General features: G+C 50.0%; 8 protein-coding genes across 8 annotated transcripts; 4 read left to right on the top strand and 4 right to left on the bottom strand.

Annotated features, from left to right (window-relative positions):
• Window positions 1–19: 19 nt before the first annotated feature.
• PICMEDRAFT_72922 (hypothetical protein) lies at window positions 20–1,630 on the bottom strand (the record flags this gene model as incomplete). The annotated part of the gene is made up of 1 exon (XM_019164333.1): window positions 20–1,630. One exon carries the CDS (start codon window positions 1,628–1,630, stop codon window positions 20–22), a length of 1,611 nt encoding a protein of 536 aa, XP_019018003.1.
• A 458-nt stretch (window positions 1,631–2,088) lies between these two features.
• PICMEDRAFT_59093 (hypothetical protein) lies at window positions 2,089–3,339 on the bottom strand (the record flags this gene model as incomplete). Its single annotated transcript, XM_019163344.1, has 1 exon — window positions 2,089–3,339. One exon carries the CDS (start codon window positions 3,337–3,339, stop codon window positions 2,089–2,091), a length of 1,251 nt encoding a protein of 416 aa, XP_019018002.1.
• Window positions 3,340–3,970: 631 nt separating this feature from the next.
• Window positions 3,971–6,709, top strand: PICMEDRAFT_16696 (hypothetical protein). The gene is made up of 2 exons (XM_019161310.1): window positions 3,971–4,036; window positions 4,160–6,709. Exons 1-2 carry the CDS (start codon window positions 4,012–4,014, stop codon window positions 6,595–6,597), a joined length of 2,463 nt encoding a protein of 820 aa, XP_019018001.1. The 5' UTR covers window positions 3,971–4,011; the 3' UTR covers window positions 6,598–6,709.
• Window positions 6,710–7,717: 1,008 nt separating this feature from the next.
• On the top strand, window positions 7,718–9,364 carry PICMEDRAFT_72919 (hypothetical protein; the record flags this gene model as incomplete). The annotated part of the gene is made up of 1 exon (XM_019164332.1): window positions 7,718–9,364. The coding sequence occupies one exon, from the start codon at window positions 7,718–7,720 to the stop codon at window positions 9,362–9,364; it is 1,647 nt and encodes a 548-aa protein (XP_019018000.1).
• Window positions 9,365–9,782: 418 nt separating this feature from the next.
• Window positions 9,783–10,877, top strand: PICMEDRAFT_72918 (hypothetical protein; the record flags this gene model as incomplete). Its single annotated transcript, XM_019164331.1, has 1 exon — window positions 9,783–10,877. One exon carries the CDS (start codon window positions 9,783–9,785, stop codon window positions 10,875–10,877), a length of 1,095 nt encoding a protein of 364 aa, XP_019017999.1.
• A 50-nt stretch (window positions 10,878–10,927) lies between these two features.
• On the bottom strand, window positions 10,928–12,310 carry PICMEDRAFT_72917 (hypothetical protein; the record flags this gene model as incomplete). The annotated part of the gene is made up of 1 exon (XM_019164330.1): window positions 10,928–12,310. The coding sequence occupies one exon, from the start codon at window positions 12,308–12,310 to the stop codon at window positions 10,928–10,930; it is 1,383 nt and encodes a 460-aa protein (XP_019017998.1).
• A 293-nt stretch (window positions 12,311–12,603) lies between these two features.
• PICMEDRAFT_16692 (hypothetical protein) lies at window positions 12,604–14,243 on the top strand. Its single transcript, XM_019161309.1, has one exon. It carries the CDS (start codon window positions 12,694–12,696, stop codon window positions 14,110–14,112), a length of 1,419 nt encoding a protein of 472 aa, XP_019017997.1. The 5' UTR covers window positions 12,604–12,693; the 3' UTR covers window positions 14,113–14,243.
• A 128-nt stretch (window positions 14,244–14,371) lies between these two features.
• On the bottom strand, window positions 14,372–21,857 carry PICMEDRAFT_59087 (hypothetical protein; the record flags this gene model as incomplete). The annotated part of the gene is made up of 7 exons (XM_019163343.1): window positions 14,372–15,720; window positions 16,051–16,054; window positions 16,476–16,706; window positions 16,926–17,651; window positions 17,733–18,313; window positions 19,038–19,770; window positions 20,373–21,857. 7 exons carry the CDS (start codon window positions 21,855–21,857, stop codon window positions 14,372–14,374), a joined length of 5,109 nt encoding a protein of 1,702 aa, XP_019017996.1.
• Between the last annotated feature and the right edge of the window lie 51 nt (window positions 21,858–21,908).

Genomic DNA, 21,908 nt, shown 5'->3' with positions numbered 1-21,908 from the left:
GGGGAAGGAAGGCAAAGCGCTAGTCGTTGAGCTGGAGCTTGGACAAGACCTTTGGATAACACCTGCTGATCTCCTGGAACTCGAAGGGGTGGCTTTCCTGGAAAACTGCTGGGTCTTTGTTCAAGGCGAAGAAAAAGACGGAGGAGCCGGAGACGATGGTGGTGATCAAGACGCTGGTGATGTTGAAAGTGAGGATGAAAGAGTAGGATACGAGCGGGAAGAAGGCGTCGTCGGTGAGGCCCAGAAGGCGTCTGAAGACAACGAGGTAGATGTAGGTGATGATGGTTCCGAAAATGGAGGCGAGGACGCAGTAGAAGCCCAAGGAGGCGGAGATGACAAAGTCGTTGAGGAAGGCCTGGAGGCCACGCTGTCTGAAGAAAAGGTAGGTGGAGCGGGCGGAGCGGACCATGGAGACGCCGTAGAGCGCGACAAAGGAGTATGCGTAGAGGTTGAAGTAGCCGACCCCCATGCCGAGCAGGTTCATGCTGAGGTGGCCCACGTAGCCGAAGAGGCTGTTGCTGTTGATCATGAAGAAGATGGCGACGCACTGAAAGAGCACGACAAAGAGCGAGCCGAAGCAGACGGAGCCGAAGCTGTAGGTGAGCGCCCGCTTGAGCGAGCCGGTGCCCTCTCCGGTCGGCATGCCCTCGAAGGTGCTCTCCAGGTAGTACCAGGTGCCGTAGATGCCGCCGATGGTGACGTGCATGACGTTTCTCAGCACGTCGGCGATGTACAACCCAGAGAAGTTGAGGAAGAGGATCGTGATCACCAACTTCGCGGTGACAACAGAGGTGGGGTTGCCGTCGTCGTCGAAACGCACCGAGCCGTCGCTGTGGAAGCCAAAGGCGATGTATGTGCAGCCGATGGCAAGCGTCAAGATGCTGATGAAGAAGGCGCTGCTCAAGAAGCCGATCAACGCAGCCACGGCCGTGCTAGGGTACCGCTTCATCACGGTGATGACGACGTTCAAGATCGTCGACGCGAGCGACACGAGCGGGCTGTACTTCACGAGGATGACCACGCTGGCGACAGCAAGTGCAACGAAAACAACCGCCTGCACGTGCTGTCCGACAAAGAAGCCGGCCACGCCCGAGATGGCGAGGAAGAAGACCACCACTTTCAAGCCCACCGACGTGAATTTGGCCGAGTTTTTCCCGGCAAGAAGAAAGATCAACAGCGACACTCCAAACGAGATCATGCTGATGAAAAGGATTAGCAAAATCGTCTTGAACTCGAAGAAGGCAGAGTTTGGCAGCGTTGATGGCATTGCGCTCTCGCTTACGAACTCCTCGATGTGCTTGATGATCATCACCATCGACGTGACCACAAACGCCAAAAACACCGCACCAAAGAAGAACGCAAACTTCACGTCGTTCCAAACCGGTTTGGCTCTTGTGAACCGGTCGTCCTCGATACGGAACTCGTCGTCATAGTGGTCCTGGTCAATCTCACCAGGCTCGAAGGCGTGTGCGCCAAGAGAGAGTGAGGCAGCCAGGTCGTTTTCCTCTCCAATTCCTGTGTTCTCGCCATCGTGTCCGGCGTTGTATCCGCCATCATCTTGGTCGTCCCGGTAGACCGAATCCGTAGGAGCAGCCTCGACAGGCTGCAGTTTTGCGTCGACACTGGTCATTTCTATTTCTCTTGCAAACGCCAATTGACACTTCTCGTGTTACTGTGTATCTGTGTGTGTGTGTGTGGTAAGTGTTAGATATGTGTCTCCATCTGTGCTGCTATATACCCGAGCCGTTGCTCCTACATAATGCGGAAGAAGAAGAAAAGGCCACCCGTGGCAAAGAGGCCAGCCTCCGCCTCCCCGTTTGCCAATCCTCATCGCCCGCACCGCGGCTTTTTCATTGGCCATATGGTCATTGTTTAGGGGACACAAGCCAGGTGTAATGATTAACGTGGGCTCAAGGCGTCAGAGACTACCACGGCGATAATGGGGAGAAACTCGATGCGGTGAAGTGGGAAAAGAGAGACATGCATCGAAGAGGAGCCATTTCAAGCTTGTGTGGCTTTCTGGTGGGATGCCGGTGGGATGCCGGTGGCCGCCAGGTGACTCCATGTGTGTCTCATACAGTTTCCACTTCAGCACTTGCGGGGGTACGGGGCGAGGTACGGGTGGATAGCACGGAAGGCAGGCTCGTTCTGGGCATGTTCCCATTCTAACACGTCCTGGTGTTCGACAAGACAGATGAGAAGCACGTGCACGTAGGCGTCTATGATCAGAGAGAGCATCCTGGACAGCTGGACGGCGACGACGCCACTCAAGACCACAAGCACCCACGTAATGCTGCTGTTGCCAGAGGAGTACTGCGGATGGTCGAGCAGGCGGAGACACCCGTATGCGGTGAGGCCGCCAAGGAGGCCGGAGAAGACCGTGTACAAGCGCAAAATGACCTTGATGATACAGTCGTTGACCAAGGTGTCGCAGCCCTTCACGTGGTAGAGGCGGAACATTTTGAACGACGAGCGGACGTATCCCCGGCTGTAGATGGCCATGTAGGCAAAGGCGTACTCGTTGAAGTAGCGCACCGCGATGTCGAGCAGGTACAGGGCAATCTCAAGGAGCTTCCACAAGGGCTTGAGCACGGCGATCCTGTGCAGCTTGTCGCTGGGGTTCATCCACAGACACACCTCTTTGAGCAGTGTCACGACGCTCGCAAGAAGCGAGCCGAGGCAGATCGAGCCGAAACACTTGCCAAAAGTGTTGTAGACCGTCCGGAGCGTGCTTGCGTTCGAGTTGAAGTACCACTTGGCGCAGAGTGCCCCAACAATCACCTGGACCGAGTTCTGGAAGATCTCGGAGAGGTAGAGCCCGGCGAAGATGAGCACCAGGTACACCTGGTGCTCGTTCTGGATGTCCGGATCTGCCCGCAGGGTGGACGCAACGCAGAAGAACACAAAGACGTAGAAGAGCGACAGAGTGGTGTTCAGCACAAGCATCCCCACGTAGATCGCCCAGATGCTCGACTTCTTCCGCAGCAGCCTCGAGCACAACTGGATGATTTTGATGCTGAATGCGACTCTCCTGTGCACCTTCCACGCCACATAGAGGATGACCGCCGTGTAGAGCAAGGTCAACCCCATGAAATTCCACTGCTGCTCGCTGTAGAAGTACGCCGAAGCAGCCAGCCCGGCCGTGCAGTTGAGCACCAACGCTCCGACGATGAAAAGCTTGCACACAAAGAGCATGCTGAGCAATTGCACGAACCCGAGCAGGACCGACGCAAACACCGCCGCAACAGAAACCACTACCACGTCCGCAACCTCCACCTGCGGCAGTTTCGCAACAAGCCGCCAAGGAATGATGTGCTCGAACCGGTGGAGACGGTACATGTTGTCGAACCCGACGTACGCGATGCCGAGAAATACCACCACCACAATTAGAAACACGACCGTGAAAACTGCGTCATGGAACCGCGTGTGCTTGAGCTCCCACGGGATTTTGTTTCTCACTGTTTCAACAGGAAAGATTTGCCCTGGCGTCTTCTCAGAACCGTCAGAATCGCCAAAGCGGTCAGGACGTTCCGGCGTTTCGGGCCGCTCATACAGCGAGTACTCCGGTGGGTTTAGTGGTACGTAGCAATCTACTTCAGGCCCTTTTTTCATTGGCCTTGTCTCCTTCTTTCCTTCTTTTCCGCTCCTCTCTCCAGACTCTCTGTTCTAGCCAAAACCTCCCGTGTCGTCCTGTGTTGCACTGGAGTTGCATTTGTATTGCCTTATCGGGCAACTAACCCCTGCACTATCCCCAAAACATGCTGTCATTTTCGCCCCATCCAAACACCCGTGCACCTGCTGTGCCCGGTACCCCGGACGTGCAACCGAGGCCGAGGACGTCTCTGTGCGAAGGCCGCTTCGCTCTCGGAAGGCTGGCTGCCTATTTGGCCTGGCAAATGTGCTGCATTGCTCCTACATCTGGACAGAAATGCTCTGCCATGAGGCCCGTTTTTAGAGGGTTCCTACTGCCACAGACACTTCATTGTCACGATTTGCTAGCACCGCATCACAATGCCAGTCAACGAGGCTATTTTCCGTATGTATTATTAGTGCCCCGGTCCCCGGGGGTCTGATACCAAGCTTAGCAGAAAAAGTTTTACTAACACGGACGGAATCAACAAAAGGCTTTGCCGTATGTTAACCGCTTGATTGACTATAGGCTCTGCGGAAATGACAATGATCCAGCTGTATATCCCGACGGAGATTTCGAGAGAATCGATTTATTCGTTGGGATCGCTCGGGTTGGTGGAGTTCCGGGATTTGAACAAGAACGTGAACCAGTTCCAGCGTTCGTTCGTCAACGAGATCCGGAAGCTGGACAACGTTGAAAGGCAGTACAGACTTTTGATCAAGGAGATGGAAGCACACGGGATTGTTCCACCGGAGACCTTGGTGGAGGATTACGAATTGTCCCATAAGAACACGGTCTCCACGTCCCAGCTAGACGAGATCTGCTCCAACGCACAATTGCTCGAAGACAGAGTGACACAGCTATCCGATGCGGCCGAGGACTTGTTGAAGAAACAGATGGACCTCAAGCAGTACCAGCAGGTTTTGTCCGCCACGGACAAGTACTTCCCCGGCGAAGTGACGAGGGATTTGATCGAACTGGACGATGACCAAGAGCAGGCATTGCTGGAGGCCCGCGGCGACAGGGATTCCAACTTTATCACCGGTGTGATTCCAAGAGAAAAGATCCCTATCTTGGAGAAGATTTTGTGGAGAGTTTTGAGAGGTAACTTGTTGTTCAAAACGACGGAGATCGAGCAGAAGATGTACGACCAGAAGGCTAAGGAGTTTGTCGACAAAAACTCTTTTGTCATCTTCTCCCACGGAGAGATGATTCTTTCGAGAGTCCGCAAGATCTGTGAGTCGTTGGACGCAGACCTCTATCAAGTGAGCTCCGATTCCAAGTCAAGACAAGGCCAACAGGTGCAAATCAACGAGCAGTTGACCGACATCACCAACGTTTTGGAAAACACGAACCTGACTTTGACGACCGAATTGAGAGTCATCTCCAGCGAGATCGACGATTGGACCAAATGCGTCAAACTGGAGAAATCCGTTTACGAAATCATGAACAAGTGCCACTACGACCTTGGCAGAAAGTGTCTCATTGGAGAAGGGTGGGTGCCAACAGACGACATTCCAACAATCCAAAACACGTTGGAGGAATGCTCCACCCAGTTTTCCACGGACGAGGACTCGACTTTCCCGATCATCATGAACACGGTCAACACCACGCGGACACCACCAACGTACCACAAGACAAACAAGTTCACTGCGGCCTTCCAGGCGATGTGCGACTCTTACGGTATTGCCACATACCGGGAGGTGAATGCTGCTTTGCCCACTGCTGCGACTTTCCCGTTCTTGTTTGCCATCATGTTTGGTGACTTGGGTCACGGGTTCATTATGTTTTTGGCTGCGTCCTTTTTGGTTCTGAACGAGCGGAAGATCGGGCGGATGAAGAGAGACGAGATCTTTGACATGGCGTACAGCGGGCGTTACATCTTGTTGTTGATGGGCTTGTTCTCGATGTATACGGGGTTCCTCTACAACGACGTCTTTTCAATCTCGATGACGTTCTTCAAGTCCGGGTGGGCATGGCCTTCCTCGTGGAAGGAGGGCGAGAGCATCGAGGCGCACCAGGTGGACACGTACCTGATCGGATTGGACCCTGCCTGGCACGGGGCGGAGAACACGTTGTTGTTTGCGAACTCGTACAAGATGAAGTTGTCGATCTTGATGGGGTTCATCCACATGTCCTACTCTTACGTCTTCTCGTTGGTGAACGCGATCCACTTCCACTCGATGATCAACATTGTCGGGAACTTCATCCCCGGGTTCATCTTCATGCACGGCATCTTCGGCTACTTGACCATCTGCATCATCTACAAGTGGTGCGTCGACTGGGTTGCGATCGGCAAGCCCGCCCCTAGCTTGTTGAACATGTTGATCAACATGTTCTTGGCGCCGGGCCAGGTCGACGAGGAGTTGTACGCGGGCCAGGCCGGCGTGCAGGTCTTCCTCCTTGTGGCGGCCCTCATCTGCGTGCCCTGCCTCCTTCTCATCAAGCCGCTCTGGTTCAAGCACCAGGAGTCCAAGAAGTACGAGTCCTTGGCCCTGTCCACAGAGGCCGCCGCAGCCTCCGGCGACGACGAAAACAACCTCTTGTCCAATCTCGACCTCGGCGACGACGAGGAGCACGAGGAGGAGACCTTTGGCGACGTGATGATCCATCAGGTGATCCACACCATCGAGTTCTGCCTCAACTGTGTCTCCCACACGGCCTCCTACTTGCGTCTCTGGGCCTTGTCCTTGGCCCACGCCCAGCTCTCCCAGGTCTTGTGGTCGATGACCCTCGGCTCCAGCTTCAGCTTCTCCGGTCTCGGCGGCTCCGTCTTCGTCTTCCTCATGTTCGGCATGTGGTTCATCCTCACCGTGTGCATCTTGGTTGTCATGGAGGGAACCTCCGCCATGCTCCACGCTTTGAGACTACACTGGGTCGAGTCCATGTCCAAGTTCTTCGAGGGCGAGGGTGTTCCCTACACCCCGTACTCTTTCGGTTCCATCCTTGACACCCCTGCCCAGTGATCCCTGTATATTGATGTAACCACTTACTAGACATTCACAACTAACTACATATACACCAACCAACCCTGCCTCCTACTCCGGCCCAAACCCCGTCCAGACCGCCCGACCCCGTCCCGACGGCTTTACCTCCGCCCTCGCGCTCCCCGGGCCGTCGGCTGCTAATGCCGCTGCCCCAACTTCGCCGCCCCGCCTTCGCCGACCTTGGCGGGACCAGCGGCCTTAGCGGCTGCCAGCGAACGGCGATGGCAGCCGCTAAGGGCGGGGACCGACGGAGTGCCCTTTCAGTAGCTGCTTGGGACTGCCTTTCAGCTGCTCGGGGATGCCTCCAGCAGGAGGAAGACGGACAAAGCAGAAGTCTGCTGGGGTGCTACAGAAGGCTGCAAAAAAAAGGTTTAAGTAGGGACAGACGTAGAGGAAGCACAGGCAACAGCGGGAGCACAGGAAGCACAAACAGGCCGGTGCAAGCCCCGGTCGGAGACGTCAAACGGCTTGACACCTCGCTCTGACAGCTACCCGCTAACGTCTTCGCAGAGCTTCGCAGAAACCGCATTGTGCTGACGCCTGTGACTGGCCCGATACTGCGCCGGCGGCCGGTGCCTGCTGCCTGGCCGGTTCCCTGCATGGTCATCGTTCCGACAGAGATAACAAGCGGGCAGACGGCAGTAGAGCCTGAGGCCTGGCCTGCGTTTCTGCCTGCGTTTCTGCCTGCTTGCCTGCTACCCTGCTACCCGCCCACGTAGCCACGCTTATCGAGGAAAACTCTTCACCGTTATCGGGTGGTTGGACCTGCTGTTGCGGGCAGGCTGGTGGTTTGCCGGGCAATGTGGAGTAGGCCGGGGGGCGGGCGGGGACCTTCTCTCCCTGCCGAGCAGCTGCACCGTTGGTCTACCGCTGCTTATATTAACACCGTAGTTCCGTCTGCACTTGTTTTTCTCCTCTCTTCTTTCTCTTGCGTTTCTCCTTCCTCCTACTAGTGTCTTTGCTTCTGCCTCTGCCCGCATCTTGCTCCCCATCCACACCCCTCAGGCGCAACATGCAGCTCCACTCCGCTAACAATGCCCATCCGACACGCTCGGCACACACAACGGCACACACCTTCCTGAGTCCGGTCTCGTCCAGAATGGAGAACATCAAGTCCCACGAAACCTCCCTGCGTAACATCGATGCCACCCACACCGCCGGCGACGCAGACTTGTTAGCCGAAATCGGTTACAAGCAGGAGTTGAAAAGAACCTTCTCCACCTTCCAGGTCTTCGGTATCGCATACAGTATCATGGGAGTCTTGCCCTCCATCGCTTCGTTGTCAGCGCTAGGCCTCTCTGCCGGGCCAGCAGGCTTCCTCTGGGCGTGGTTCTCCGCCTCCATCATGATCATCTCGGTCGCCCTATCTATGTCGGAGCTCGCTTCTGCCATCCCAACGTCCGGCGGCTTGTACTACTGGACCTACTACTATGCTCCTGAACGCTACAGAGTCGTTTTCTCCTACTTCATCGGCTTCTGTAACGCCATGGCCTTGTGCTCCGGCTTGGTGTCCATCTGCTACGGTAATTCTGAGGAGATCCTGGCCGCCGTGTACTTATCTCACGACGGCTCCTTCGAAATCACCACGGGCAAGACCTACGGTGTTTTTGCCGCCTGTGTCGTCTCCCAGGCTATCTGCACTTGTCTCTCTTCTAAGAGAATTGCATGGCTACAATCTACCTCCGCCATCTGCAACACTGGTATTATCATCCTATTCTTCATTGCCGTTCCAATCGGAAATAGTGTCAATGGACGTGGTTTCAACGACGGTAAATTCATTTTCGGTCAAGTTAACAACTTCTCCGAATGGCCTATCGGCTTCCAGTTTGTTCTCTCTTTGTTCACAGCAGTTTGGACCATTGGTGCCTTTGACTCATGTGTGCACATGTCCGAAGAAGCGAAGAATGCCTCCCACGGAGTCCCCATCGGTATCTTAAGTTCGGTCAGTTTTTGCGCCCTGCTTGGTTTCTTCATCATCATTTGCATCAACGCTTGTGTTAACCCCAATATTGAGGATGTCATTTCCTCTAAAACCGGATTTCCTTTGGCTCAAATTTTCTACGACTCCTTGGGTAAAAACTGGGCCATTGCTTTCATGTCTTTAATCTCCACCTGCCAATGGTTGATGGGCTCCTCTATTTTGACCGCATTGTCAAGACAAATCTGGGCTTTTGCAAGAGATGACGGTTTGCCATTTTCCACCTACGTCAAGGTTGTCCATCCAAAATTGAAAGTTCCTATTCGTGCAGTTGTCTTCGCCACTGTCATTAGTTTGGCATTGGGCTGCTTGTGTCTTGCAGGTTCTGCTGCCGCAAATGCCTTGTTCTCCTTGACTGTCTCAGGTAACTACACTGCATGGTGTACTCCAGTTCTCCTCAGACTAACCTCTGGCAGAGACAGATTCAAGCCAGGACCTTTCTTCTTGGGCCATTTCTGGTCAAGGATTAATGGTATGATCACTTGCTCCTGGGGTTTATTTGTCATTGTTGTGTCCATGATCCCTGCAAATAAATTTGTGAACAAAACAGACATGAATTATACTGTTGTGATCACATGTGGTGTCTGGATCTTATCGATGGTCTACTTCTTCGTTTACAAATACAAGCACTACCACGGTCCAAAATCCAATTTGACGCCAGAAGACGAAGTCGCCATAGAAGCTCAGATGGGAGCTGAAGCTGAAGCCGAAGCTGAACAAGTTCCAGTTCCAACCAGCGAAAAAAATTACGATAAATACTCTGTTTGATCATCAGGCCCATAAATGATCATCCACTAGTTGATCTGATCGATATTTTTTAAAGGCTTTTTTTCTATTAACAGTTTTGTCATTCGTAATGCCTTTGTTTTTTCCCTCATTTATTACAAAAGTTATGAATTTGAACGCTTTAAATCTATATAAATTACTTAATATACAGTCGTTCCATACGAATGGTCGTGTAGTCTTAGAGCAAAGAAACGTTAATTAATCACTCCAAGTAACATCTCGAACTGTACTCTTGATGATATCTTGCTATTCATTTTTTCAGCCATTTGCAGCTGACGTAATCTCTTTTCCGTCTTGCCCCAGCTTTCCCGAAATCAAACGCTGTCTGAAATACCATTTGGGTTACGTACAGTCTCTCCATGAAAGCTCTGCCCTGTTCAATCATCATCCACTGATAAATATGACAGAAATAGAGGAACCAAAGTCACTGTTGAGAACGGCAGAAGATCTAGAGATCTTCCAACATTCGAAAACTTACGCCGATGTGTTCACGTATGTCGAAAGACTAGCTTTGGCGATTCACGGTATCGAATTGACCGATCCAACCTTGCCCAAACCCAAAGAAATCACAGCATTATTGGACCTATTTGACTCGATTAATTATGTCATTGAGAAAAATCCTGTTAAGAAAGAAACAAACAGCAGATTTGGTAAAATTGAATTCAGAAGCTTCTACGACGAACTTTATAGCTCTTTGAACTCGTTGTTGGAAAAACTACCGATTGAATTATCCACACAGCATTTGGTCGATTTACGTGCATACATTACAAATTCCTTTGGTGATAGAGAGAGGATAGACTATGGTTCGGGCCACGAGCTTAACTTCTTATGTTTTTTATTGAGTCTAGATAAGCTAGGATATTTCCCCGATTCACATGAGCTGGATAAGTCGGTGGTATTGGTTGTGTTTTCCGCCTACTTGAAGACAATGCGCCGTCTACAGCTTCTTTATTGGCTAGAGCCAGCTGGATCTCATGGTGTCTGGGGGCTTGATGATTATCATTTTCTTCCGTTTTTATTCGGTGCTGCCCAATTATCTCCCCTGACAAGACCTCGGCCTCTAAGTATACACAATGCTGATTATGTCGAGGAATTTAAAGATAAGTACTTCTATTTTGCGTGTGTCGATTTCATCAACAAAACGAAAACAGGCGCACAAAGTCTCAGGTGGACATCTCCCATGCTCGATGATATAAGTGGTGTCAAGACGTGGAAGAAAATTGAGGAAGGCATGTTCAAAATGTATAAGGCTGAAGTCTTGGGGAAATTGCCTGTTGTTCAGCATTTTCTGTTTAGCACTATTTTGCCTGCTCCGAAGCTACCTGAGCACAAAATTGAAGAGGGTGTAGAAGACGAGCATGATCATGCGGCTCATGGGTGCTGTGGGGGCAACCCTCTACTATCCACATGGGGTGACTGTTGTGGTATTAAGGTGCCCAGCGCTATTGCTGCTAAGGCTGCTGAGCAAAATAAGCATAAGATACCTTTTGATTGATACCCAAATTCTTATTCAAGAAAATTATATAATACATTATAGGCTACATACTACCACCCAAACCTTAGCTGGGATGCTGTAAAAACAGGAGGCTTCCATATTAGTTTATTTGGATCCAATTTGTGTCTATTCTTCTTTTTTAGTTTATCATGAGCCTGGGATACCTGATCTGTGATGCAAATGATGTGCTGTCCTTTGTAATATCGAAGCATGTTCATAGTTTGTAGCGTATGCAAAATGTCTGTTGTTGTTAACGAAGTTTGCTGTGAAATTTCTTCCACACTTATTTCGGCAGGCTTATTTTCAATAAGCAGCTCAGCTATGGTTTCAGCCCAAAACGCTCTATACGAAAGTAATCCCAAGTCCGATAAAGGTTTTTCCGGGGATCCAACTTTACCTTCCTTTTTGGAAAGTTCGTATGAGAATTGAATGAGCAACTTACCATAACCATGCCGCTGGTATTGCGGAAGAGTCAAGATGCACGCCACGTTGTATCCTTCGGCACACTCTTTCTCCTTGGAGAAAAAGCCAACCAAATGATGGCCCAATTCATCTCTTCTGGTCATACAGTAGAACAGGAAAGGATCCACGTCGAAGTATAATGTTTTGTGATCAAGGAAGAGTTTGCATAACAAACAAAGGTTTCTACACCACGTCCTCTGATTTCGTCCATCGATTTCGAAAAAGGATACATAGTCGTCACGGTATATCTCGTTCCCTGGTGGGTGTTTCAATGTACACTTGGATCTGAACCGCTCAAATTGCTTTTTGGAAGCATAAAAGTTGAGAGAAAAGTCGCAAATGTACAACGATCCTTCTTCCGTGTACTCCATCGGATATGGAGAGAAGTACCACGGTTCGACTTCGTATTTTCCGATGATGACCTTGTTGAAATTTCTGATCTTAGCCAGCGCACTGACATTCGTCTGTGTCATAGAACCACTTGTTCTCAATTTCTTTATCTCCTCTTCTCGTGTCAGCTCCTCGCCCTCTCTGACCAAACCTTGGACGTTTAAATTGTCCAAGTCCATCACACCCTCATCCTTTTCCTCCTTCTTGATGACCATCTTCTGGTCCACATCCGGGGTATTGCTTTTCTGGCCGGCAGTCTTCTTCTTCTGTTTCTTGTGGTCCTTTTTGTTATTCTGCTTTTTAGGCAGCGTGAGAGGCCGGTAAAAATCTATTGCATCTTCGTCGATCCATTCGTCTAATCTTTTATTGAACTCCACATAATGCACATAATAATTTGGCCTGCTCTTACGTACTTGAAACGCCAGAATTTCCGCAAGCCGGTATCTCTCGTCCTTCAAGACAAACACCTTCGAGCCTGGAATGATGTTATTCGTTTTGAATAATGGCGACTCTGCTCTTTCTGGTGGGGCTAGAGCAGCATCGTCAAACGTATCAAGCGTCTGCTCAGAGTCCGACGTCATCGTTGTGTTTCAACCTATATGATTTCCTCTCTCTGTGAGGTTTAAAAGGTGCTTGCCACGTTAGCCAGAATCTCTGTTACTTTCCCCTGGTGGCTCAAGAGCCAGCAGATTCATGTTGCCATCAATTCATCAAGAACAATTCACCAACGTGCTTACGTAAATTTTTGCCCGAGGAAGTTTTTTTTGCTCCTTCTTTCTTCGGAAAGTCAGCCGACTTCTCCGACTGACTCTGGTCATTCCGGCTGACATGTTTAGGTTTGTGTCTAAGAATTTATGACGGACATCCGTTTCCAGTTCTGAGAGTGTAGTTTGTTTCTTTCTCAGATTTTGCTCAATTTTGACGATAGCACAAGAAGGTCGACGTTACAATACAGCTGCGCATCATGTCCTACACATATCCTCTTCCTGAGTTGAGTGACTACGACGTTTCTGAGAAAACTGGTTTCCTCCCAGAGGAGCTTCCCGTCACTAGACTTCCAGCTTATTACGATTCGTGGGAAAATACTGTTGGCGTGCTACCAGCACTCTTATTAACAAAGCGCATACGTTCTGTTGTGGACAAATTCGAAGTTCTAGACACATCGCACTTGGAAACCGAACCCCAATGGCGCCGGGCCTATTCGGTGCTCGGATTCCTATCCCACGCTTACATATGGGGGGTCGATATTCCGACCAACAAACTGCCTGTGCAGCTAGCTAAGCCATGGATCGAGATTTCTGACCATCTAAGAATTCCACCGATTGCAACTTACGCAGGTTTGTGCCTCTGGAACTGGCAGGAGATCCTTCCGCAAGAAGGCAAGTATGAGGACGATGAAACATTTTTGGACAACCTACGGACAATTAGCACGTTTACTGGTTCCACAGATGAATCGTGGTTCTATCTGGTGAGTGTATACTTCGAGTATCGGTGTGCGCCATGCATCAGAACGGGTCTGGATGCAATCCGATACGCTAGGAGTGACGAGCCAGAAAAGGTGACTGAATGTCTCAAAGAACTGGCTGAAAGCATAGATTATTTAGGCAGTGTGTTGATGAAGATGGAGGAAATGTGCGATCCCCATGTTTTTTACTACAAGCTGAGACCTTACCTTGCCGGCTGGAAAAACATGGAGAGTGCAGGCTTGCCTAACGGCGTTTACTATGGAGATGAGAAAGAGCCAAGGCTATTAAGTGGCGGGTCAAACGCCCAATCTTCTTCGATCCAGACGCTAGATTTGCTGTTGAATGTGAATCATATGGCCACTGGAGAGTCGACTTCAGATGAAGCACATGCCAACCCTTTTATGAGCGAAATGAGAAGCTACATGCCTGAGAAGCACGCTGATTTCTTGGAGCATCTATCAAAAGTCAACATCGTTCGTGACTATGTTATGAAAAACGCTTCGAAGAACAAGGAACTGGTGCTTGCGTATGATGCCAGTGTTGCCATGTTGAAAATATTCAGAGACAAACACATTAGAATTGTCACTCGTTACATTGTCATCCAAGCACAAAAGGAGAAGACCATGGGATCAGAGGGTGTGCAGAAGAGCACGCTAAGAGCTGGTTTGGCTAAAAGCAACAGCAAAAGTAAGGTGCTGAGAGGTACTGGTGGTACTGCGTTATTGCCATTCTTGAAACAATGTCGGGATGAAACCGGTAATACTGCAGCTGGTAGTTGGGGTAAAAGACTCTTGTCTGTTAAAGAGAAAAACAGTTTTGTTACTGAGGAGAAAATAGAGGGTAAATCTGGGAAGAAGGCAGATGCAGTAAACACTTCCAGTTTGACTTCCACTATGGCTGATAACGTCAGAAACTAAAACAGCTCGTGGTTACCTTAGTGAACTTTTTTTCCTATATACATGTACATCTTTTTTTATATATCTCTTTACGAATAATGACAGCAAACGCCGCAATATTTTACTGTGACAAAAAAGTTCATTGCATTCTATAACACTGTATTATCTATCCATAAAGTTCATAATATTAGGGGCTGATAGCAGTTGTAGTTACAATCAAACATAGAAGAAACATCTTTGCCTGGAAGAAAAACAAACCATCGATTAATGGAGACAAAATTCAACCGAATGTGATATCTCCAAGTCTATCATAAACACCTCTGTTTCTAACACAACCATCGAAGGTTCTATAGTTTTCGCTCAATTGCTTACTTATAGCGATTCTTTCCTGTAGCAGTTTTTTCGAAGTGGCAACATCAGAAGCTTCTATCCATTCAATTGTCTTATTCACAAACTCCTTTCTCAATGATTCCCTTTGGGTTTCGGAGCTAGTAACCATGGCCTTATCATTTGTGGCCAAACCGTTGGCCTCCTTAGTAGGCTCGAGGTACTTATATTCGTAATCATCACTGCCACCCATCTCTTTCAGAATTTGTTTGTTGTCAATGAACTTTTCGAGGTCCGAAGCATGTTTCGTGAAATTGATTTTGGAGGCGACAACGGGGTCCAACCAGTTTTTAACAATTTGCCAGATACCGTTGAAAATCCATGGTGCTCTATGGATGAGTAAAATGCCTAAGGACTCTGGGTAGTGCGCTTCAAACGCTTTGATCATGTACTTCACAGGTTCGTAGTCCATGTTGGCCATGGTGAAACCTTTCAAGTCGAATATTAATGCACATTGGTCAATAGGCTCTGTAAGCATCAATCTGGCATATTCAATCAACAGCAATGTGAATACCTCGACTTCTTCGAAGGTTTGATCAGAGCTGTGATGGAACCTGGGTCTCACAATAACAATTGGTCTGCCCTTTTTGTCTCTCCCTCTGATGATACACTTTCCGCTTCTGAATTGAGTGAGAACGCCTTCCTGTTTCTTTTCCAAACAGCCTAGCTCACTCGCACGTAGAACCTGGTCGACTCTACTTTCATCGATACGCCACTCGATCGAGTGAGCCAGCATCAGTAGCGAGTTGTCAACGTCCCATTTTCTGGCACGGATAAATCGAAGCATGAAGTTGTCCGGGCTGTCGTGACGCAATGCGTTCCAAAAGCCCTCTTCTGTTTCCTTCGGGTTCAGTGAGCGTAGGGCAGAGTGGACCCCCAGATCTGTCGAGTGCTTCACGTTTGGATCAATTGCAGACTGGTTCGAAAGAGTTCTCTTCAAAGCTTCTTGGCTATGGCGACTGTGATGTGGTTGTGAAATCTCATCCGTTCCTTTGTTACGCTTCAATCTGCCCAAAAACCCGCCCTTCTTCTTCTCCTTCTTTTCGACCGGAGCTGGAGCCTCGTGTGTCTTTGCCGATCTCGTCGAGTTTATCGAGTTCGATCTCAGTAGTGGGCCAGGAGGTTTGATGTTGTACCCTTGGAAATGGAGCATGTACATCCACACCTGCTTGAGCACGTGTTCCTGGTCGTCGGTCAATGTTTCGACTCTTCCTGGTGGGAGCTGGACACTAGTCATGTTTGCTGTTCTTCACCTTCGGCTGGAGAGTGGAAATTTTTTGAGTTCGGTAATTTTCCAACTGCTGTCTTCCGCTTCTAAGTGGCAACTTGGACAGGATCGTAGAGGAGAGAGTTGGTTCTCGGGGTCTATTACTTCGCACGCTAGTTATCTCGGTGTCGACCACAAGCCAGCCAGAGCCCCTCCACACCCTGGTCCACACCCCACACGACCAAACAGAACAACAGTCGTTGCACGAAATGGAGAAAACTCCTCCAGGAAACGACTGGACTGGCTCACGCGAACGTCCGAGTGTTAACGGTTGGGTTCAGTTAAAAGCGTGTTCTACCGCTTACAAAACTTACAGGGACACATTAGATAGATGGGATGATCCAAGACGACGCAGAGCTGTCTCGTTGACGGCCCCCGAGAAGGATATACTGGCGACAGCGGCCTGCTGGGCTGTCCCAACAAGCGTTTCTCGGCGGCGGTGGTTGTCGAGGTCGTCCAAAGCGGACGGAAAGGACCTGTCTTCGCTGGCCAGCTGGGCAAGTAGGCAGCCGGCCAACGAGTCGCCAGCTCCCGTGACGTTAATGATCTGGGCGGCATCGACGGTGGCAGCGGCGAAGTGTTGAATGACAACGGCGAGGTTGTGTCTGCCGCCATCACTCGCGATGGTGAAGCTGCTGGCCGTGGTACGGTTGTCCTTGTATGTCAGATGTTGCTTCGAAAGAAGGCTGCGGACGCGGTTGGCTTCCCGGGTAATCTGTACAAGCATGACTCCATTCGCCCCGTCCTTGACGAGAATGTTGGGGAAGAAGGGAAGTAGCTGGAACGCCTGTTGGAACACGCCCTGGTGTAGATAGGTGGCGATCAATGGGAATCTGTGGGACGCATGGCTGAGACGTTCTCGGAAGTCTCCACCGACCCCAAGCGAGTCGAGGACGTTGAACCAGTTGTCGATGTCCTCGAACTTGCCGCTCTCTGCAAACGAGGTGTAAATCGTGAGCAACTCCTCCACCGTCGGGGTGACAAGCTTGACGGGCGTGTTCGGGAAAATGGGCAGATGGCACCGGCCCAGCTTCACGCATTTAACGCCGGACGTAGGCTCGATGAGAACCTCCGTGTCCAGCTTTCGTACATGCTCAATGATGCTGTTCATTAGTTCGACAGAGATGTTGGTGTCGAACAAGACATACTTTGGTTTGTACACTTCCAGCATCTGAACCACCTGGGCAGAGGGGATTTTCTCAATGATGTCCATGTCAGCGCATGCCAACGCTAGGCTCCCCTTGGAGTCGTGCATCGAGATGTACTGTGCGGTGGCCTCTCCTGGCAGATGTATGATGCCCTGCTGCGGCATCGAAAAGCGGTCAAATTGCTTCAATATGAAGTCGCCCGCATTGTCGTTCTTGTTGAGAGCAGAGATGAGCACGGCGGGATGCGAAGGGTCGTAGCAGGACGCTGCTAGAGCAACATTGAAGCCTACCCCACCGATGCTGCCCTTGCCTATGCTACCGGGGTTGGAATCACCGAATTTAATTTTTTCAGCTGGAAACTGGCACATGGTGTCCAGCGCAACGGATCCAATCACCACGGCACTTGGATTGAGTGGGGTCGTAGTTGTAGTCTTAGCTGTAGCTCTTACTTCATGCTTTGCTGGCTCGACAGTTTCGAATTGCGGCTGCACTAGCGACCTCTTCCCCCCTTTAACCAAGCACAAGTCTGATGCGATTTTGGAACCAAGAACAGTGTTGTTTTTCACAAAGGTGACGTTACACTTGGCACTGGCCCCGTTGGTCTTGTCGTACAAGGTTTGCAACATGAATGGTGTTAAATGTTTCCCAGTCACATTTTTCTCCTCCGCCAGACGGAGTGCTTCTTCGATAACCCCGTCAATGGCTTCCCTATCCATTGCCGCTTCCACAGGAGCTGGCGCACAAAAAACATAGCCATTCTCCATGCTCATCAAATACTTACCGTTGTAAATCATTTCTGCTGCCACCGTAGGACTTTCCCAGACAAATGGGCTTTTCACACCAGAATCCCTAACATAAAAACCTGGAACATTGATCCCCTGAGACTCCCAAATACGGTTGATCTCATTGTGACTTTCAGGCGTCGACAATGCTTTCAAATCGTCCAATCTTGTTCTTATCGCCAGTTCCAGACTGTTCTTCATATCTTCATCAATGTATGTCGCAACTGGAACACCTTTAGTTTCCAAGTACTCCATAGTTCGCTTGATATCTAAAATGCTTTTTGGTCCTGAACATACAACTGCAACAGGTGTTTTGCTGAGCTCATCTAAATCAGCACTAACATCGGCAAGTGTCCATGGACGGCTCACCCCTCCTAGACCTCCAGTTGCGAAAACGTCGACTCCTGCTATGTTGGCCAGAATCATTGTCCCCGCTATTGTCGTACCACCAGTAAGCTTTCTCGTCAAAACGTTGGCGAAGTCACGCCTCGTTATCTTGACATTGTAAATATCCGGTAGGCCTAGCAATTCTATTTCGCTTTCGTTTAAACCTACTGTTGGCACCCCCTTAACAAAGCCAATAGATGCAGGAATAGCACCGTTCTGTCTAATAAGTCTCTCCACTTCCTTTGCCATTGCTATATTCTCCGGATAAGGTAGCCCATGAGTGATGATTGTGGATTCTAATGCAACCACGGGCACATTCTCTGATATGGCTTGTCTGACTTCATCGGACACCTTCACCGTTTTCTTGAAAGCCTGGCTGGAAAATCTCCTGCACAATGATCGTACATAATGGAAGCAAAGCTTGCCTGAATTGCCCCTTGCAATCATTGCTGCCTATTACATGTACCCAAGAAGTTTCGCCTCTTCCTCCTACCGGGTACTTGCTGAAAACGAGATTTGCTTAAAACATGTAAGCCGAGGGTCTTTTGGCGAGACGAAGCTGAGTCGCCGTTTCATCAACTAACCAGTTTCCTTTAAGATCAATAGCAGACTGACATATTGGCTGTATCCGGTGATTTACTTTAGCTGTAGCACCGCTCATTACTGATATAGGCCTGGTGATATTAACAAGCTGAATTACGCTTAAGAGCCATACAATGCGATTGTGTGTATATAGAAAACCTTTTTTGAGCTATATATGTCTTTTATATGCTGTGAAATCCAGCTTGGGGTCGAATAGGTCCTGTGTCACAACCCGCCATGTGCATTAATCGGACTTCGGTATTTTCTTGGTTCTCACTTGCTCTTTGGCTTTTTTGGGGATCTGGGACTTCTTGCTACTCATGAGTTCGTAAACCTTTCTACCAATGAGTTTTATGAAATCCAAGGCTATGAAGCAGAGGAACAGCACAACACCGCATGCAATCCAGATCGCATTATCCACGACAAATTGTTTGTCTTCCAAAGCCGAATGGAAATCGTCGTCTTCTCCGAATTTGTACAAGCTTTCTCCTTTTTCAACCGTCTTCTCCTTCCGCTCAAGCCACGTGTCGTCCTCGACTTCCACCGGATTCTTGCCTCCATCTTTGGCCCACTCTTTGTCCTTCAAATCACTCAAGCGGTGGGTATCGCCGATCTCGTTCCGCTCGAACTCGTGGTAACGTGTCTTATCAAACACCGTTATGTCGGGGAATATGAAACGCTTGCTTGTCTTCACCTGTTCCCGCAGCGACACGCTCAAAACCTTAGGGTCGTCTGGTATCTGGTAGTACTCCACAACTTCCTCTCTGTTGGCAATGGAGTTGTAATCGACTTCAGTCGGTGTCGTGCTGGCAAGCACCACACTGACCTTGGGTGAAGGGAATTTCATGCATATTCTCCTGATGAGTTCATCCACTTTCGCCAAAAACTTCTCACGCTTAGAGGGATCTTTCTGGTAGAGCAAAACCTGAGGTACTTCAATATTGATGAGTTTTTTCTTTGTGTCCAAAAAGTTAGGCACCTCATCTTCGTTCATCTGCTCCACGTCATACTGGTCAATGTGGCATTGCATCTCCAAGACCTTCTGAAGCTCATCCCAATGAACGACCGACCGCTGATCTTCTCCCTCAGCCTCTAGGACATTAGGCATCGCCAAAATCGTGCTTGCCTTGGTCATTCGATTCCTCATATGGTGCCATGCTGTGAAGTTCTGGAAGTCCTCAACACGCAAGCCCGGAATTTTCACAAAGATGTAATGGTCATTTAGACACTGCTCGAATGCTCTCGTCAAGTACACGTTTGCCTCGGCCTCTGTAAAGGGTAATTGTTCACTGTGGGATACAGAATGCTTCAATCCGGGAATCAAATTGTGTGAGATGAATAGGACCGGAGCCACGGAAACCTCTCCGTCCGCCGCACAAAATTCTATCCACTGCAAAAAAAGCCATACGAACGACAGGATTGTCCTCATTTTTCTGTCTGTTGGGGGTCCTGGTGTACTGTCCCCTGCTTTCCTGGCAACTGCACCTGTTCCTTATTCTTTGACCAGCTCTTGACGTGATAGGTGGAGAGAAAAAGGCGTTTTTCCTTGTGCAGAGAGAAATGGTTACGTGTTTCATTACGTAACTGCTACTAGCGTTTCTAAACTATGTGCTGGTCCAATCACTTATCTCTATCTATCTATTTATCTATCTATCTGACCATGAATTAAGTGGTGGGAGGGAAAAGGAAGAAGGAAAAGAGCTCAGTTCAGCACTCGACGCCGTCAACCGAAATCGTGTCTTCCAGAGAACTGTAGTTTTCAAAGTACGACTCGAAGAGAGCAACGAGCTTCTCGATGTCTGCAGCACCGCATGTCTCCCGGATGGAGTGCATGCTCAACTGCGGGTTACCGAGATCCAAGGTTCTCACACCAAGCTTGGCGCTGATCATAGGGCCGATGGTGGAGCCGCAGGGGGAGTCGTTTCTGATGACGAAGAGCTGCAGTGGCACCTTGGAGAGGTTTCCGATCTTCTTGAGAAGCACAATGCCGGCGGAGTTTGTGACGTATCTCTGGTTTGCATTGATCTTGATGACAGGGCCGTCGTTCAAGTGTGGACGGTTGTAGGCCTCATAATTCTCCGTGTAGTTTGGGTTAACGCCGTGCGCCATGTCGGACGAGATCATGAAGGACTTGGCCATGGTGGTGAGGAAGTAGGAGCTAGGGAGCTCGCTGGTCAAGTCGACCTGCGGGTTGGCGGTGAGCCGGGTGAGTCTCTCAAGCACGTTGGGTAAGAAGGAGGAGTCTGCACCCTGTGCAGACAAGGATCCGATCTCCTCGTGGTCGAACAAGGAAATAAGCTGGATGCCGCTGCTCTTGGCCAACTTCCCGTCGGCGACGGATTTGACCAACGCTTCGGTGGCGCTGTAGCAAGTGACCTGGTTGTCTAATCTGGGGGAGAAAATGAACTCGTTCTTCATGCCGCCGAGACAGGAAGGCTGGGTGTCGTAGAGCACGAGCTCGAAATCCTCGATCTGCGAAGGCTCGATGTCCAACTCCTGGGAAATGAGATCCAACAACTCTTTGTTATGTCTCTCGATGGTGGACTTCACGGAGTGAAACTCTTCCTCGGTGAGATCTTCGCCCTTGCAGCAGCCATCCTTAGCCGCCGCTGGCTTGGAGGAGTCTGGCGAGTCTGACAAGCTCGACGAGTTAACGAGCCCGGCGATCGGCTTGAACTGGGTCTCCTTGTTGAACTCGAACTTCACGTACCTGTCCTTGGTCAAGTGGATGGCCAAAGTGGGGATCCGTAAAAGCGGTCTGTTGATCTTGACCAGCTTGGCCACGCACTTGCCCGTGTCCGGGTAGTTGACAAAGACCCGTCCGGCAACGCTCAAGTCTCTGTCGAACCAGGTGTGCCAGATCCCGCCCCCGTACGGCTCGACGCCGATCTGGTGGTACCCCTCCTTCGTCTGCTTGGAGATTGGCTTGATTCTCAACACGGGGGAGTCCGTGTGGCCGCCGACCATGGCGAACCCGTTGCCCGGCTGGTACTCTCCGCCGACGGCGAAGGCAATCAACGAGGACGCATTTCTTGTCACAAAGTACTTGGAGTTCTTCTTGATCGTGCCGGCCCAGTTGGCACGCTCAGAGAGCTCCTGGAACCCGTGTTCCTTGAGCTCCTTCTTGACGGTGCTCACGACATGATAAGGAGTTGGCGACTCGTTGACAAAGTCCAGGAAGCCCTGTGCTTGTTGCAGTGCTGATGCCGACATTGTTGTTATGGGTCTCGTGTAGTATGCTGCTGCTCTCGCTGATCTTGTTGC

Source organism: Pichia membranifaciens (assembly GCF_001661235.1).
Source record: "Pichia membranifaciens NRRL Y-2026 unplaced genomic scaffold PICMEscaffold_3, whole genome shotgun sequence".
NCBI classification, from domain to species: Eukaryota; Fungi; Ascomycota; class Pichiomycetes; order Pichiales; family Pichiaceae; genus Pichia; species Pichia membranifaciens.
This window is presented reverse-complemented; position numbering and strand designations above follow the sequence as displayed.